The sequence below is a fragment of the Balaenoptera acutorostrata genome, chromosome 5 (genome assembly GCF_949987535.1).
Source record: "Balaenoptera acutorostrata chromosome 5, mBalAcu1.1, whole genome shotgun sequence".
In the NCBI taxonomy this organism is placed as follows: domain Eukaryota; kingdom Metazoa; phylum Chordata; class Mammalia; order Artiodactyla; family Balaenopteridae; genus Balaenoptera; species Balaenoptera acutorostrata.
In genome coordinates, this window is record NC_080068.1 from 25,669,936 (window position 1) to 25,686,351 (window position 16,416).

Sequence of the window (16,416 nt, forward strand, 5' to 3'; positions counted from 1 at the left end):
GTGTATATATGTCCATGCCACTCTCTCACTTTGTCACAGCTTACCCTTCCCCCTCCCCATATCCTCAAGTCCATTCTCTAGTAGGTCTGTGTCTTTATTCCTGTCTTACCCTTAGGTTCTTCATGAACTTTTTTTTTTTTTTCTTAGATTCCATATATATGTGTTAGCATACGGTATTTGTTTTTCTCTTTCTGACTTACTTCACTCTGTATGACTGACTCTAGGTCCATCCACCTCACTACAAATAACTCAATTTTGCTTCTTTTTATGGCTGAGTAATAGTCCATTGTATATATGTGCCACATCTTCTTTATCCATTCATGAAGGGCGGCAACATGTTAGAACTACTTCCGTATGGAATTGGCAACTCCCCTTGCAAACTATGTCAAAACATAAAGGCGAGCATTCCAAAAGGCCAAGGCTGAGTGAATGAAGAGGTTGAGAGGACCATACAGCACACATAAAAGAAAAGGGAAAAATAAGGCCAGGGGGACAAAAGCAAAAGTATGAGACATAAATGTAGCCATTTCACAACAGGCAATAACAGCTATGTTTTCATGAATAGTAGCTGGTCATTCCATTACAAAAGTTTTTCAGACAGCTGCAGTTAGTTATACATACTGAATTTAAGTGCTTAAAATGTTTGGATATGAGTTTTTTTCCTATATTTGATTATTGACATTTTTTCTCAATTAACCAATTTTTAGGCTCCAAATGAAGAATGCTTTTAAAGTATCAGTTGAAGTAAAAAATATCATATTGTGCGAGTGAAAAATGAGAGAAATCCTATCAACTATGTACGTACCATAGTGTAGCATGGAAAAAATAAAGGATCTTTGACTTGACCTACTTAAGTTTTCAGAATCCCAATTGCTTCACCTTTAAAATGGGCATAATGTTACTTCTTCCCTCAAAGAAGTTTTATGGAGATTAAAGAAGAAACTAAAAATTAAACACAGTGCTTGGTATATACTTAGTGATCAGTAATCTTAATTTCTTTTTCCTTACCCAGTTCACCATATCTTCCAGGTAGAGTGGAAGGCCAGCCACAGAATTTGTCTCAACAAGTATAGTTAGACTTAAATTTGTAAGAAGTCAATGGAGAAAATCAAGCCAAGCCAAAGTATACTAAATAGAAAATGGTTTTATTTTCCATTGAAAAACATAAAAACAACTGCATAATTCTGCCTAGGGAATCGTACTAGTACTAAACTCCTTGGACGTATAACACACAAAATACAATGCATTTACACCCAGGGGACTTCCCTGGAGGTCCAGTGGTTAAGACTCTGCACTCCCACTGCAGAGGGCAGGGATTCAGTCCCTGGTCAGAGAACTAAGATCCCATGTGCTGCACGGTGTGGCCCAAAAAAAGAAAAATAAATAAAAATAAATTTAAAAACGTAAATTTACATCCAATCTAGATAAGGTCACTTTTTCTGAAAGGTACAAATGTGGAGTTGTTACTTATTGGCAGTAAAAAATGTCTTAGGACATAGATTCTCACCTGAGAAATGTTCAGTGTCTATTGGACATGGGACTCTGCCCTATAAGCTAAACATCTAACAATCTGGGGAGACAGCAAACATTTATTTAACCCTAGAGCAAAAGGACTGAAGTCAATCTGCAGTCCTGAAAATACATCAGAAATTTAAATTTCTACCATGGGCAAAAACAGTTTGGTGACCTAATCATGTGTTTCTAGATTGATGGTGGTCCTCATCTGGGTGTGGAAAGAACCTTCTTCAGTACCTTCCAAAACACCGTGTTGCTTGGGAGGAAGGGGAAAAAGAGAAAGGTTTGATGGTGATGTTCTTTTCATTCATAAATTTCTCCTTCCTCTGAGTTTTTGCTATAACGTATGAAAGACCCAGATTCCCAGCTTACTTCCCTAGGGCTGAACATTGTAAATGATGTGCTAAAAACACTTTTGTCTATGTTGTTCCAGTTTGCAAGAGTATTAAAAAAGAGTCTACAACCAGTATATATCCAGAAGACATCAACTTCCCTGGTAGAACCTGGCCTCTCATATTCTAGCCATGGGCTTCAATTTCACTCTTTAAAGTCTCCACCAAATAGCTGGGTGTTAGAACAGCCCATTCTGAGAAAATAGATAATTTCCTTATGGTAAGGAAAATAACAGAAAGGTCACTCTAATTCTAATAATGACCCTATCTCCCTCGACTCCAGCCTCCCTACCTGACAAGCATTATCCATCCATCTGCTGCAGAGGGAGACTCATTGCAATGAATGCGAAGGATGAAGGATGTGGTAGGGGGACACAAGAGTCTTTCTGAATCAGCAGTTAGACTCTTTTCATTCTTTACAATGACTGATTGCATTTCTGTTGAAGTTATTAAGAAAGACAATCTCGGCTTCAGTTGTTTAGAGGAGTACGAGAACAAGTTAGATAATAGCTGCATCAAGGGCGCCGATGGAAGGTTATCTTATCCCTTTCAAAACTTCCAATTTTAATATGTATGTAAACAAACGTGAGATGGCAAGGTAACGCATTTATCTGACCGGCTAATTCCAAGTAATAATAAACTCAATAGAAAAAGACAAGGAACTTAGTCAGCTGACTCCATTAATTAGTATTCAGCCAGTAGAGAGTATCTCATTGTCCTGTCCTAATATGATCAATGGTTTACTAGGATCAAATATTTGAACTCCTTTTAAATACATGCACGTAATTTGTTGATTTTCCAAAACACATAAATATTCATAATTTCATTTCTTAATCCTTAAAAGTATTATGATCTTAAAATAATTAGGTTCTTAAATGCCCATAATCTAAACTGTACTTTAAAACCACTTGCCACCTCCTTCACTTCTGCATCCACCTCCACACCAAAAAAAAAAAACAAACCTTAAGAAATAAGAGGAAAGGTGCCAGCCATAAAAAAGAATGAAATAATGTCATTTGCAGCAACATGGATGGACCTAGAGATTGTCATACTGAGTGAAGTAAGTCAGATAAAGACAAATACCATATGATATCGCTTGTATGTGGAACCTAAAAAAGTAATACGAATGAACTTATTTACAAAACAGAAACAGTCACAGATATAGAAAACAAACCTAAGGTTACTGGGGGAGGAAAGGGGGGGAGGGATAAATTGGGAGACTGCGATTGACATATACACACTACTATATATAACATAGATAACTAATAAGAACCTACTGTATAGCACAGGGAGCTCTTCTCAATACTCTGTAATGACCTATATGGGAAAAGAATCTAAAAAAGAGTGGCTATATGTATAACTGATTCACTTTGCTATACAGCAGAAACTAACACAACATTTTAAATCAACTATACCCCAATAAAAATTATGGCAAAAAATGGAGAAAAGGTGCCAGGATAAAAACTACATGTCCATGGAGACTATTAGCATATTAATGAACTGTGTTTCTATTTACACTTCCATCACCAGAACTGTTAGTTATTTTAAGGAAGAAGTTATGCTTTAATTAACAGCACTTGGTAAATGAAAGCTGGTTGCATTTCTTAAGTATGTTCAAATTTCACAAGTCTTCTTTCACAGCAGGGATTCCAGTTTGTTCAGTATTTTTTTTTTTTTTTTTAAATTGCAAGCCTGGAAAGGCAATGAAAGGATTTTTCTTTCTTTCTTTCTTTCTTTCTTTCTTTCTTTCTTTCTTTCTTTCTTTCTTTCTTTCTTTCTTTCTTTCTTTCTTTATTTTTGGCTGTGTTGGGTCTTCGGTTCGTGCGAGGGCTTTCTCCAGTTGCGGCAAGCGGGGGCCACTCTTCATCGCGGTGCGGGGACCGCTCTTCATCGCGGTGCGCGGGCCTTTCTCTATCGCGGCCCCTCCCGTTGTGGGGCACAGGCTCCAGACGCGCAGGCTCAGCAATTGTGGCTCACGGGCCCAGCTGCTCCGCGGCACGTGGGATCTTCCCAGACCAGGGCTCGAACCCGTGTCCCCTGCATTAGCAGGCAGATTCTCAACCACTGCGCCACCAGGGAAGCCCTGTTCAGTATTTTTATGTGATAAAACCTCTGGATCAAGGAAGAAAGTCTTTAAAAGACCCTAATTAATGAGTTTTCAGAATAGAAGCCCATAAAAAGCATAATTAATGAGTAAGCTAACTATTTATCCCTAGAGCATTAACATACATAACATTTTAAATGAGGCAGATTGAAGGGGATAGAAACACCTTTGGTATTTAATATTTCTAACTCTGATATCTCTAAGGACTTAACCAACCCAAGAGCTCAACATTTTCATCTCTGTAGCACAGTGCTTCTATAACTCTGGCCCTTCCATATTCTCCATCCTGTCTACACCTTGGGACCTTTGGGAGCATTGAATTTGACCATGTGCTTGGAAAAACCATAAAATCCCATAGTTTCTGCTTTGCTTTCCCTGTCACCCTGATCACCTCCCTGCTTATTACTTCTCCACATAGTTGTGTCACCTCCTCCCACCATCCATTTGAACCATATCTCCCTTTTTCCCAATTTTATGATTTTTTCCCTCATTTCCCTCTCTTCTTGGCAGAAGGCAAAAGAAAAAAAAAAAAAAAAGTCATGCTGTAGGTTTTGTGCATAGTCTTTGGTCCAGATACCCCAATCACAGTCTACTCCTTTTCCTTGTTACCTCAAAAATCAAGGAAAATGAATAGAAAGGGTAAAAACAAAACTCCCAGGCAAATATTAATTTTTTTTTTAGTTGCTAGCTTTAACCCCAATGTTTGTCTCTTAAAATATTTTTACCGTATACATATATCCCCATACCCACTCCCTCTTGCGTCGTATACGTATAGCTGATTCACTTTGTTATACAGCAGAAACTGACACAACAATGTAAAGCAATTATACTCCAATAAAGATGTTAAAAAATATATATATATTTTTATCTTCCACTTTTCTTCAAAGAAGTCAGAAATAATAAGTGTAGGACTACTTAAGAAAAAACAAAGTTAGTATATATGGGAAAAGCCTTTGGTTAATATTCTTTTATTTGATTATTACTATTTATGAGAGACCACAAGGCAACAGCCAAAACAATAACTACAGCAATAATAAACTTGCACTTACGAATCTGTAGCTGTGAAGTCTTCTAAATATGTTTCATATATTAGCTTATTTAATCCTTACAACACCCCCTTTGCCCCCACCAGGTAAATATAAATGAGGATCAATTCTCCCAGAGTCACAAAGTGGAACGGGAACCAGAAAGTCTGCCTTCTCAACCGCTCTACCTGACCGCCATCACTGTTTCTATACCACATATGTGCTGCGCATTTCATTGGGCATTTCTTCTGCAGTTTTGAAGACATGAACTTTTCTGGGGCTGAGTAGAAATGCCTTCGATGCAGAAGATTTTTTTCTCTGTTACATATACCCACCATCTACCTATGTTACATGTTTCGGGGTAAAGAATGAAAAGGAAAGAGAGACTCATGAGCGAGACAGAAATGCCTAGTGAGGGCAGAGCTGAAAGGTGCATTTCCCCTCAACCAGGTGTGTGTGACTCTCCAAGCCGGGCAGCACCCCATAGCCTCAAGAAGAATTCTCCCAGAACCTACTGGTCTACCTGCCTTCAAAGTGTTTCCTGGCTTATACTTCATTGTGGACCATCAATACTCCCATAGCTCACCCAGCCTTGAAAACAGACAAAAATTCATGCTGATGGGAGAGATTTAAAGAAGAGGGCTAAACCAACCCCTTCTCAACACCTATCAATAACATCATTCTCTCCTGTCCAGGGATTTTCAGAGTGGGCTCCAGAGGCAGTGCCTGGGTACCTAACGGTCTCACTTGAACCCACTGATTCAAGCGGAAGAAAAGTCAGACCCAGTAGGAACAGCCTAGGACAAAAGACCATCAGGACTTGACATGACCTTCCTGTAACTAGGCCAGTGAAAGCTTCTGCCTCATGCTGACGGTTACTTCCTCCTCTGTTTGCTTTGGTCCCACGGACAACGTCAGAAGAACAGAGGGAGTTTCTCTTATTCAGTACGTAAAAGAATAAATTGTGAAAGCAGAACACTTTATCAATCCCATTTTAGAATAATGACAATATCTAGAAAGTTCTGAAACATTATTTAATCTCTTCCACTTGCTTTCTGCTCACGGTGCTACTCCTTCAACAACTCCTAAAGCAATAACAACAAAAATGTAAACCAAGACATCAGCCAGCCTCCCTGAAAAAGAGGAAAAGCTGTTCTGAAAGCTTTTGCTCCTAACCAGTTGCCAGTATGGCACTAAGCCAAATGAATTTGAAAGAAATCCCAGCAAACTATAAACATAAGACAACCATAAACACAGTACAAAGCCCCTCTTCGAAAAATGCCAGTTACATCAAAAACCCAATGGTTTGGAAAAGCTTATTGCTTTTCCCAAAGAAAGAAATAAGTACAAGTACTTACAGTGTCATAAGACTTATCCTTGACATCATAGACTGTTAGTTTTATTTTGGTCTCCTCATAGATGGGATACTCAGATGGGAATGTGACACCAGTCAAGAACAGTGGGTCTCTTGTTCCCTGTAACAGCACAAGCAGACAACTTTGATTCAATAAGGCAGCAGTCAGCAGCATGCAGTGACACATGAGAATGCAGAAAGTGTCTGGGTCTGTTTTTCTAGGAAGTGGTTCTATTAGAAGAGATATCTGAATTGCCAAATGATGCCCACAGGGAACAACACGGCCCAGGGCCCCAAAGTACTGATAGAGCTGTTGATAGTAAATGCCCTGCATCATTGTCAGAGCTGCTAAGAATCTTGAAAAACAATTTATTTTCATTATATGCAGCACCCTTCTTTAGGGTCAGTTGTCAGTCCATTTAGAATACATGTAATGGACATAACCTGTGATTTATGCAAATAACCTGAGATATTGACTGATCAAATTAAAATGAAGCTCTTTTCTCATCAAGAACCATTTGGCAATCTTACGCTGTCCCTTTATTTCCTTTCTGTAATGATTCAATTGAAAGCCATGCTCTGATAGCGTCCATTTGTTTTTAGATGTTCAGCTGTATTTTTTTTCTCAGACTGATTTGAAAACTAATGAAAGAAACTAAATATGATGCATTCGGGGCTATGAAATTACTAGCTCAGGATGCAGTGCACAGGGTTTTTCCATGCCTCAGAATTCATTTTTAGAGAGCTGACATCCAACATTAAATTTTATATCTATATTTAAATATGCATAGTGCTGAATATCATGGAGATGTTTGCTAGAGTTCTGGAAGCCAGTTGTTTATGGAAGTTTCTGGAAGCTGAAGTTATTCATTTATTCATTCATTCTTTCTTCCTTTTATTCAACAAATACTGCTTTTTGTTTGGCACGGTGTTAGATGCTCTGGAACACGCAGTGAATGAAACAGTCAACAACAGCTATGTATGTTCAAATAAATGTGTCAAAATAAATAATTTCTTTTACGTTTCGACAATATTTTTAAAATAATCAAGTTGAAATAATGCTTGAAAATAGTTTTCATATAAATGAACAATTTTCCAATTTTAGTTTTCCTTGAATGAATAAGACTATTTTTGTTTATTCAACCACAGCATTAACTACAAACGATACCAGCATTGGAACCTAAAGTTTCCCAAGGACAGAGTCAGGGCTACGTGTAGGATCTGGGTCATTCCCATTAGAGAAATGAATGGAGTTTCGTCTGAATCATTTATTCCACCAATGGCACTGAGCAAGTCAGGTCTGGGGTAGGCAACTTAGATTCTGCAGAGAAACTCCTCGTTCAAAACAGACAGGGCTCCCAAGTGGAAGAAAAGCAAAGCTTAAGGAGTGTAGAGAACATTTTCTTTAGCCCCAGAGAATAAGTATCTCTCATTCACTAAGGCTGTGAAATATGTGATGAGAACAAAATAATCAAAAGGGAAACACTTCCTCTTTTGAATCTGGTCCAACACAATAACAAGTTTCCTCCCAACACATTTTGAATGTTATATTAGCAACAATAAATGTAAATAGGAAATCTCTCATCGGATGAATAATATTTACACCTTTTGCCTAGAAACACTACAGTGTCTCAAATTAATCATCCACCTTTCTTTGAGAAACATCATACTTTAAAAAGACACACACGAAAGGCAGAGAATATGAAGCTTCTGACATGCACGAAAGGCAGAGAATATGAAGCTTCCACAGACAATCTGAAGAATACAGGAAAAAATGAAAAGGGCAAAAACACTTAGGTTTAAAACGCCTCTAGGTAATTTACAACTTTCTTTTTTGCCCCTCAAAGAAATATTCATTCCATTTAATTTAAAATTTATATATATATATATATTTCCCCCCCCCCCCCATTTAGTACTCTATTCAAAGATCCAGAGTGGGGATTTTCCTTCTACTTACTAAAGAAAAATAGGTCTTTTATAAAAAAGGCAAGTTCTTTCCCCATTTGTTTATTCTGGTAAGTTGCAAATGCATGCTTAGTAACCTCAGGTATGCTTTCCTAAATGACGGAGGATTGCAACCTAGCAGAGCTGCAGGCCGTGATCTAAAGCATTTCAGCTGTTTGCTCAAATCCAGAGAGAGACTGAGAGATAGCGAGAGTAAATCAGGCACACAGCACGCTCACCTCCACAATTTCCGTGCTGGAGTATCTGGTCAGACCCTGCTCCGCCGGGTGGATTACTGAGATCTGCACCAGTGTATTCAGCTTTCGATCACGTACAGGAGCCACAAGATCCTTGCATGCTGGCAAGGGCAAAGAAAAGAGAAAGAAGAGAAACTAACGTCGTATCTCAGGGAAAACTTTTGTCCCGGGTTGGAAGGAAACTCAGCGCCGGCGCTGAATGAAATCTTCTGGGACGCTGGCTGATTTTACAGAGGAAGTCCCTTGGAAGTACCTTACAGAAATAGGAAGTCACGTGCTGCGGAGCGGAATTGAGAATTCATTTCCACTGGCCACATGTGCAGCTCATGCGAGTCTCCACGGCCCTCGGATCCCAGCTCTCATGTGTGACCCGGCACACACAGCTCAGGGGCTTTGAGCGACTTTTATTAGTCATTAAACCCCGGGCTTTCCTTCACACCCCGAGACTAAGTAAACTGACTTGGGCCACATCCGGGGAACTTTACGCTTCTCCTTATTGACACTGGCTGGGTTAGTTCAAATGTTGGAACGCACGCTTGGTCCTTACCTATCTATTCACTAGAGCTGGCCTCCTACAGTCCTACATAGGGACAGACGCGGGGAAGGGAGGCGACCCTATCACAACAACACACAAGCCCCGGGCAAGGAGCAGAGGAGGAGATGGAGGGGTTAAAAGCGTCCTCTGTCCAGGATTCCAGCCAAGTCTGGGCGGCAGAAACGTGGAAGAAAAATGATGGGTTAATTCTTGCCCAGGGGCCACAAAAGTAAGACCTTTCCCTTGAGACACCAGGTTCATATTACAGACGCTCTCCACCATACCATATTTACTTGAATATTTTCTCCTCCCACATATCATTCCCACAATTTGGGGAAGAAAAGTCCAAAAAAAATTCCTTTTCAGCAAGTCCAATATCTCCTCAGGTGTTTCCCCACCTGGCTTTGAAATAGTAATTTTACTACCTGCATTTGGATCCCGAAGTATCATGCAAAGTGTCCTCACTACAGGGAAGAGGTTCAAATTAGGCTGAGCTTGTGGCTGGGGTCAGGCTGGAGCTGGGACCAGGGACTAGCCGTAGCCCTGGGTCACGGATTCATGGTGAGAGTATGCTGGGCTCTATACCATCCACATCTCACGCCTCTGACCAGTGCAGAAAGAGAGGGAAGGACCCAAGTATTTAAGCTACATTCTGGCTCTGCAACAGTGTACACCTACTAGGACAGAGGTACTACGGCTTAAACCTGAAACTTGAAAGCAAAGCAAATTATAAATGTAATTATCACCTTTCCTTTGCTTACAGGATCAGCTCATTTATAGAAGCAGAATGGGACAGAGGAAAAAGCAGGAGCTTTGGAATGAAACTGGCCTGGTTTTCGGCCAGTTCTACTAGCTAAGCAATGCTAGGCAAATTCTTCAACTTCTTAATTTCTTCTTGACAGACTTTGAGATCCTTTTACTCCTGTACGGTATTTTGTTATAATTTTCCTTATTTAAACCATATGCCTCTAACCGTACAGGAAAGCTTAGGAAAGCATGCTTGGAACAAATTCATAGCAACAGTTTATTTAGCCATCATTATTTTTGAGGCCTTTTGCCAATTATCTCTTTATTTCTCAAAATAGTGCTTTGAACTACTATTCATTTTTACATACTAAGAACTAGAGGCTTTGAAATAGTAAGTGCTCACATTTACATTACTGGAACTCTCTGGTAGTTTTCTTACATCATACCCCAGCAGTTCCATTTCTTTTCTTGGCATACTGAATTCCTCTCTCAGATAACGGCACCTCTCTTTGGAAGACCAACTGCCATAATTCTTTACTGTCTAACCCAAGAGATCTAGTTTTAGAAAATACTGATGCAAGGTTTCAATAATGTCAACATATCACCGGAAGAAGAAAAAAAAGGCAGATTTAGACCTCACTGTTCTTTGGTGGTTATTTTGATCATTTCCTCCACTTGCCTAATGAATGTTTAATTTTATCACTCATTCTCTTGGCTTTCTGCTCACAGTGTACAGCTCTCTCTCCATTTACTGATATTGACATACATCTCTCCTTAGATTTTGAAGCTGGAGTCAACTTGTTTCCAACACATGCATTTTGTCCACTTTCTGCTGGTAGCTTCATCTCTACCTTATGAACTTATGACACGTTTGCTCAAAGTAAGTTACTTCTTTTCTGATTTCTTATCGGGCTTGATTGTGGGCTGTGGTTAGTTCTCAGAAGTGAGCATCTGTTCTCCATTTTATCAGCGAACCTCTCAGACTCACTCCTAATAAAAATAGAGATAATCTCCATTAAACTCAGATGTTCAGTACAACCCAATTTGCAGATTCCCCCAATACTGATGAAGTAAAAACAACCGTCATGGCACTTTGTATGTCTTTATATTTTAGATCTAAAATATGGCCTAGAAAACAACAACAACTAAAGTCACATCTTAGCTGTCCATATCCTTTCCTTCCTGACAGCCCAGAGATTTTACTGTTCCCTACTTTTATGTGGCAAGATGTTAGGGAAAGACCCTGACATCAGTCAGACTTCCTGAGCTGTAGTCCCAGATTCCTCATTTTCTACTTATGTGCCTTTAAGCTACAAACTCTTAGATGCTCAGTTTCCTCATCTGTCTATTTCTCAGGATGGAGGCAAGGAAGAAATTAGGTCCCTTTTTATGAATAGACTTTTCTATGCAAAATAAAGCTTACTAATATCATTATACTAATATTTACCAATATCAATACCAACATTTACTAATAGTGTTTTATTCTTCCGTACAATGGTTTTTATTGGTTCAGCCATATTCAGACAGCTCCTTAAAAACTATCATTAGGTCCAATATTTCTTTGTAAATATCAAACTAGTACATGAGTTATTGCATTTAGTAAAGTGAAACCCATACACACTATGGATCTATATATACTGAAACTGTCCCACTGGAAGGGTGATAAATGATGAGTGATTGAATTGCTTCACAGAGATATTACTCACTGGGTCACTATAAAGTATAACCTGCATAGGAACTTTTTAGTAACCACTAAAGAAGCCTGAAAAATCTGTTTTCAGAAATCAAAAAAAAATGTCATATCAATTTTCCAGCCATACTTAGCACTACCCATTACCCACACAAAATTCTACTCTATGAGGGAGTGACCTGAATAAATGGCCTTCAACTCACAGGACTAAAAAAATACTTCAGGGTTTTTCTTTGGTTGTTTTGTTTTATTTGAGAATTCTTGAATCAAATGGGTAGTAACAAGCAAATACCTCTCTGTCATCATTCATTCACCAGTAGATTTTTTACTTTTATTTCTGCCTTTTTATTAGCTTTGTTTTGGACTGAGCTATTTAAAAGCATTCTCAGAGCCCAAAAGAGTTTAAATATACAAGATGTTGATAGGTTGGGATTCAAATGTGCTTGTGTCCACTGAATTGTTTATTTTTTAATAAAAAGGGGAAAAATCACACTGTAAAAGTAATGAATAATTTTTTAAAAAACTACAGTTTGAAACTTTTCTTTAGAAAAAAACAAAAGAGCTACGAGTGACTGTTTTTCCTGTCACCTTTGCTATAGTAACTGGCAACGTTGAGAATTCACTTTCCATCGTCAGTGCTGGTGAATGAGATGCTCACAGGCTTTCCCAGCTCAGATTTGTACAGGATCCAGACAGCTCTCTGCTGGAAGGGAATCCTCAATAGAAGTGTAATGATAAAAACAAACAGAGCTTCAATATCTCAGGAGAGGGCTAGGCACTGAGCAAACTGGAAACCTATGCTGTACCAAAAGAGGGACCCTCCATTCAAATTCATTGCCTGAAGAAATAAAAGCCCACGTGGCTGGATTTGAGGATTTGTCCAAAGCTTGAAATCCCAGTCATTGTATAAGTTAAATTGATATATCTGTGACAAAATTTGTCCTAAGGACCAGAAGATGCCAACCTCCGATCTAGATGCTTAAAGCTACTACTTGGATTCTTAGGGAGAAGTGCAGATCATCTGTTGCTCCTATAATTCCTCTAATATCTGAGGATCCAGAAGCTAAGGGGCGGGGGTTTCTGGGTTCTTGTTGAATTAATATTCTGCCCACCCCAAAATACCATTTTTATAAAAGATCTGCTTTTGTTTCATTCAGCCATCACTTCTAAAGCACGTCAAGTCTTTTGAGTCCATACAGCCGTTCCATCCTTCTAGCCAACATTGGCTGGAAGCCTAAAACTGTCTCCAGACTCTTCTACCAGAGAGCTCAGCCCAGCAATAATCAATTTGAACACGACTGTCAGTTCAGGTGCCTTTGCATTCAGCAGCACTGGCCAAATCCTAGTTGTTCTAAGACCTGCCCTGGCTACGGAGTGTGCAAATGAGCAGAGGTGCCTGTCACAGGCTTTCACAAGGGCAGTGGCCTGAGCCACTGGGGTAGTGTGAGTTCAAGGCTGACTCCAAGCAACTGTCTCTTTCCCCTTAAGAACTCTTTCTTCTGTGAAGTCAGGTCATTTTTCTTGCCCCACTCCATCTCATCTCTCTTCTTGCCATTCAGCGTTAGTAGCATCGAACAAAGTTTATCCTCAGTCCTCTAGAAAAAGCAATGGCCACAAGCGGGGGCGGGTGGGGGGAGACTTTGACATGAATTCCCATATCTCTACAATTCTGTTCTTAAATTAGCCAGAGGAAAGTTAGGCTTAAAGGAGAAACCACACAGGAGAGCAAATAGAGAAAAAAGAAATGTTTGCTTGTTTGTTTTTCAACTCGGGATAAAATTGTATTTGAAACTAGGATCTAGCCTAAGGAATTATGTGACTTTGGATACATTACTCTTATCTCTTTCAGTCTCTATTGTCTTATCTGTAAAGTGGAAGTCAAAGGACAGATTTCATAGATTTGCTATAAAGATTATATGAAGTAATATATGTTGAGTGCTAGGCACATAATAGGTCCTTTTATTATATATTAAGATTGATATGAATATAATTATACATTGGCACAAAAATGGATTTTATCTATTCAATATTCTTATAGTAATTAAATGCTCAAGATATCCCAGGTTGGTCCTGATTTTATGTAACCTTATTCTTTTTTAATAAAAGTATTTTATTAAATATATACCTGTGACTTCTTGGTACCTTCTTGTTTTCAATACAAAAAAATTTTAAACCCCTTACTGGATTATTTGTTAATTTCAGAAATCATAGTTATCATTAATATATTGCTTTCTGTGAAACCAGATGTGCACGTTTATACTTGTTAATTTCACCTCTGACTAGACACTTCCAAATGAGAAGCCAAAAATAGCAGAAAGCTTTATTTATTTTCTGTCTATCCTCAGATGTACTACATGTAAATGGTAAACTCACCCTCTATGCAGGGATTTATCTGGGAGGTTAGTGTTCCTTTACTTAGAGAGGGACTTCCCTGGGGGTCCAGTGGTTAGAACTCTGTGCTTCCACTGCAGGGGGCAAGGGTTCCATCCCTGGTCAGGGAACTAAGATCCCGCATGCCGCGTGGCCAAAAAAAAATACTTAGAGAAAGTTGGTCCACAAAGAGTCATTCTCTTAACAACTGAGATGTCCCAAGGGGTAATGGGAAGACTTGCTCCTCTGTTCTGTACATTCCTTCCTCAAAAACAAGAGGGCTGTGAATGCTTATAAAGCTTCTTTTTCTTGCAATTAAAAAAAAATATGTTACAACTCAAACCCAATATAGCCTGATGGAAACAAACCTCCCCTGATGAAAGTTCATTTCTTTCCCCTTTCTTCCCCCACCCCAGACTCTTCATAGGGAAAACAGAAGAGGTAAATCCATGCCCCTCAAGGGCAAAAAGGGCCAGGGTACAGAGAATAGGGGGCATCTTGAACAGGAAAGTGGCCTTACAGGGATTTAGGGAAATAACCATCTAGCTCCAGGCTCCCCCAATAGCACTATTCTTATTTTACCATCCCTAAGAGAATCAGCCATTTCCCTAAGGCTGTGGGTAAGCCTCTTGCTGCCTAGAATGCAGTTTTTTATTTACTTTTCAAATTCTTGATGTTTGGTTAGGTTTCTTAAAAATGTGACATATATATCCTTGCTCCTTGTACTCCAGAAAAGTAGATGCCACTTATCAACTGATATGCCAATTTGGGTTATATTCCCAGTCCAATAAATTACTGGATTCCTTTGCATGGTTTCACAGCTACCATTCTAGATCAGTGATTACATCTAGAGTCAATGAATTGACATCATACATTAAGAGATATATAAATACAAATGTAAAGACAATGTAAATATATGTCACATTTAAAAAGCCTAACAGCCCCACTAATTGCCAGTACAATACGCTTTCCTATGTTGAGTTTCTTCTGCCTTTCTGTTCTTTATTCTTCCTTCCTCTCAGGAATTTTAAGACAGCAATTTTCTGAAGCCTAGGATGTGAACCTCTACAATTCAGATCTACTGAGTGGATTCAGAAGACAACACTGCCTCGTTCCCAGGGCACCGCGTTCCATGATAATTCCATTTTCTGCAGTAAAATGGCAGAATGTACAGTGTCCTGGACTCATACTAATGTCCACACAAGGAGCATTTCATAAGTAATCAGGAACACGCTATTCACTTCTGAATATGTTCTTAAGGCTACTTCTTAGAAAAATGTGGCTCTATATCGTGTTGAGCTGATTGATGCCCATTAATAATATTCTTCCATGTTCATTCTGTATTCTCTGTAGAATCTTTGAGTCTATGATTCATTGAGCTTAGCATCACATCTTGCCCTCCCTGTTCATTTTAGCTTACTTTCAACTGATAGAGCCAATTTTCTGTAATTTTCTCATTTGGTACCACTTTTCTCATTTGAGTTCTCTTCTGCTTTCTCAAATGTCTTTGCTATGTGTTCTCTACTATTTCAAATGTCCTCACTAACATGTTTCTCTCATCACTCGGAAGGATGAGGTTATCAAAACCATCACTTGTATATTTATAAGACTTGGGACTCCTGGGGTCAGGAATACAGCTCTCTTAACAAACTACAGCTTCTGCTTCCAGTTAAGTAACCATTTTTTCAGTCTTCATAGAAGTAAAACAAAAATGTGCTATTTTCCCCTTAACTGTTGTGTGGGAAATTTTAATTTACACGTACTTCCCTAAAGAGTATGTGAACCATGCATAGCTGCCAACATAAGCAATATTTGTTGGGAAAATTAAAGAACTGTAGATAGAAGAGCTGGTGTGAAAAACGTGATTAGAAAATTTGGACTTATTTTTCTTTCTTTTCTTTCTTCCTTTCATTTTTTGTTTGTTTTGTTTTGTTTTCTTTTGTCTTTTAAGACACTGAGTTCAAAATATTAATGTTCTAAATACAAAATTGGAATCTTACTTTTCAAGGAGGATAAGTATACCCACATAACTTGAACAAACAGTATTAATTTTAGGTTTCTAGAAAACTTTCTAACTAGAGGGCAAAAAGCAACTCAGTGTTTAAGGTTGAAAGATAAATCAATCCAGGGAATCAATACACACACACACAGACACACACACAGACACACAGACACACAGACACACACACACAGACACACACACACACACACACGAGACTAAATAAATAAATAAATGAATAAATAAAGCCATCCTAATGAAAGAATTCCTTAGATATACTGAAAGAATACTAGGGTTTTTGCCCCTTTACTACAACAATAAAATGCTAATATAGGGAATTCCCTGGCAGTCCAGTGGTTAGGACTCTGCAGTTCCAGTGCACAGGGCATGGGTTCGAACCCTGGTCAGGGAATTAAGATCCCGCAAGCTATGCGGTGCAACCAAAAAAAAAAAAGAAAAAGAAAAAAAAATGCTAATATAATAC

The 16,416-nt window shown here is 38.7% G+C and overlaps 1 protein-coding gene across 10 annotated transcripts in view; it reads right to left on the minus strand.

The window, feature by feature from the left end:
- Positions 1-16,416, minus strand: part of INPP4B (inositol polyphosphate-4-phosphatase type II B) — a 779,792-nt gene that overhangs the window by 320,017 nt on the left and 443,359 nt on the right. For all 10 annotated transcript variants that reach the window (XM_057546957.1, XM_028168300.2, XM_057546956.1 and 7 more), the window contains 2 exons: positions 8,574-8,692; positions 6,395-6,511 (listed from right to left, as the gene is read on the minus strand). In XM_057546957.1, the coding sequence (XP_057402940.1) occupies positions 6,395-6,511; positions 8,574-8,692 (236 nt within the window). The remainder of the gene's footprint in view (positions 1-6,394; positions 6,512-8,573; positions 8,693-16,416) is intronic.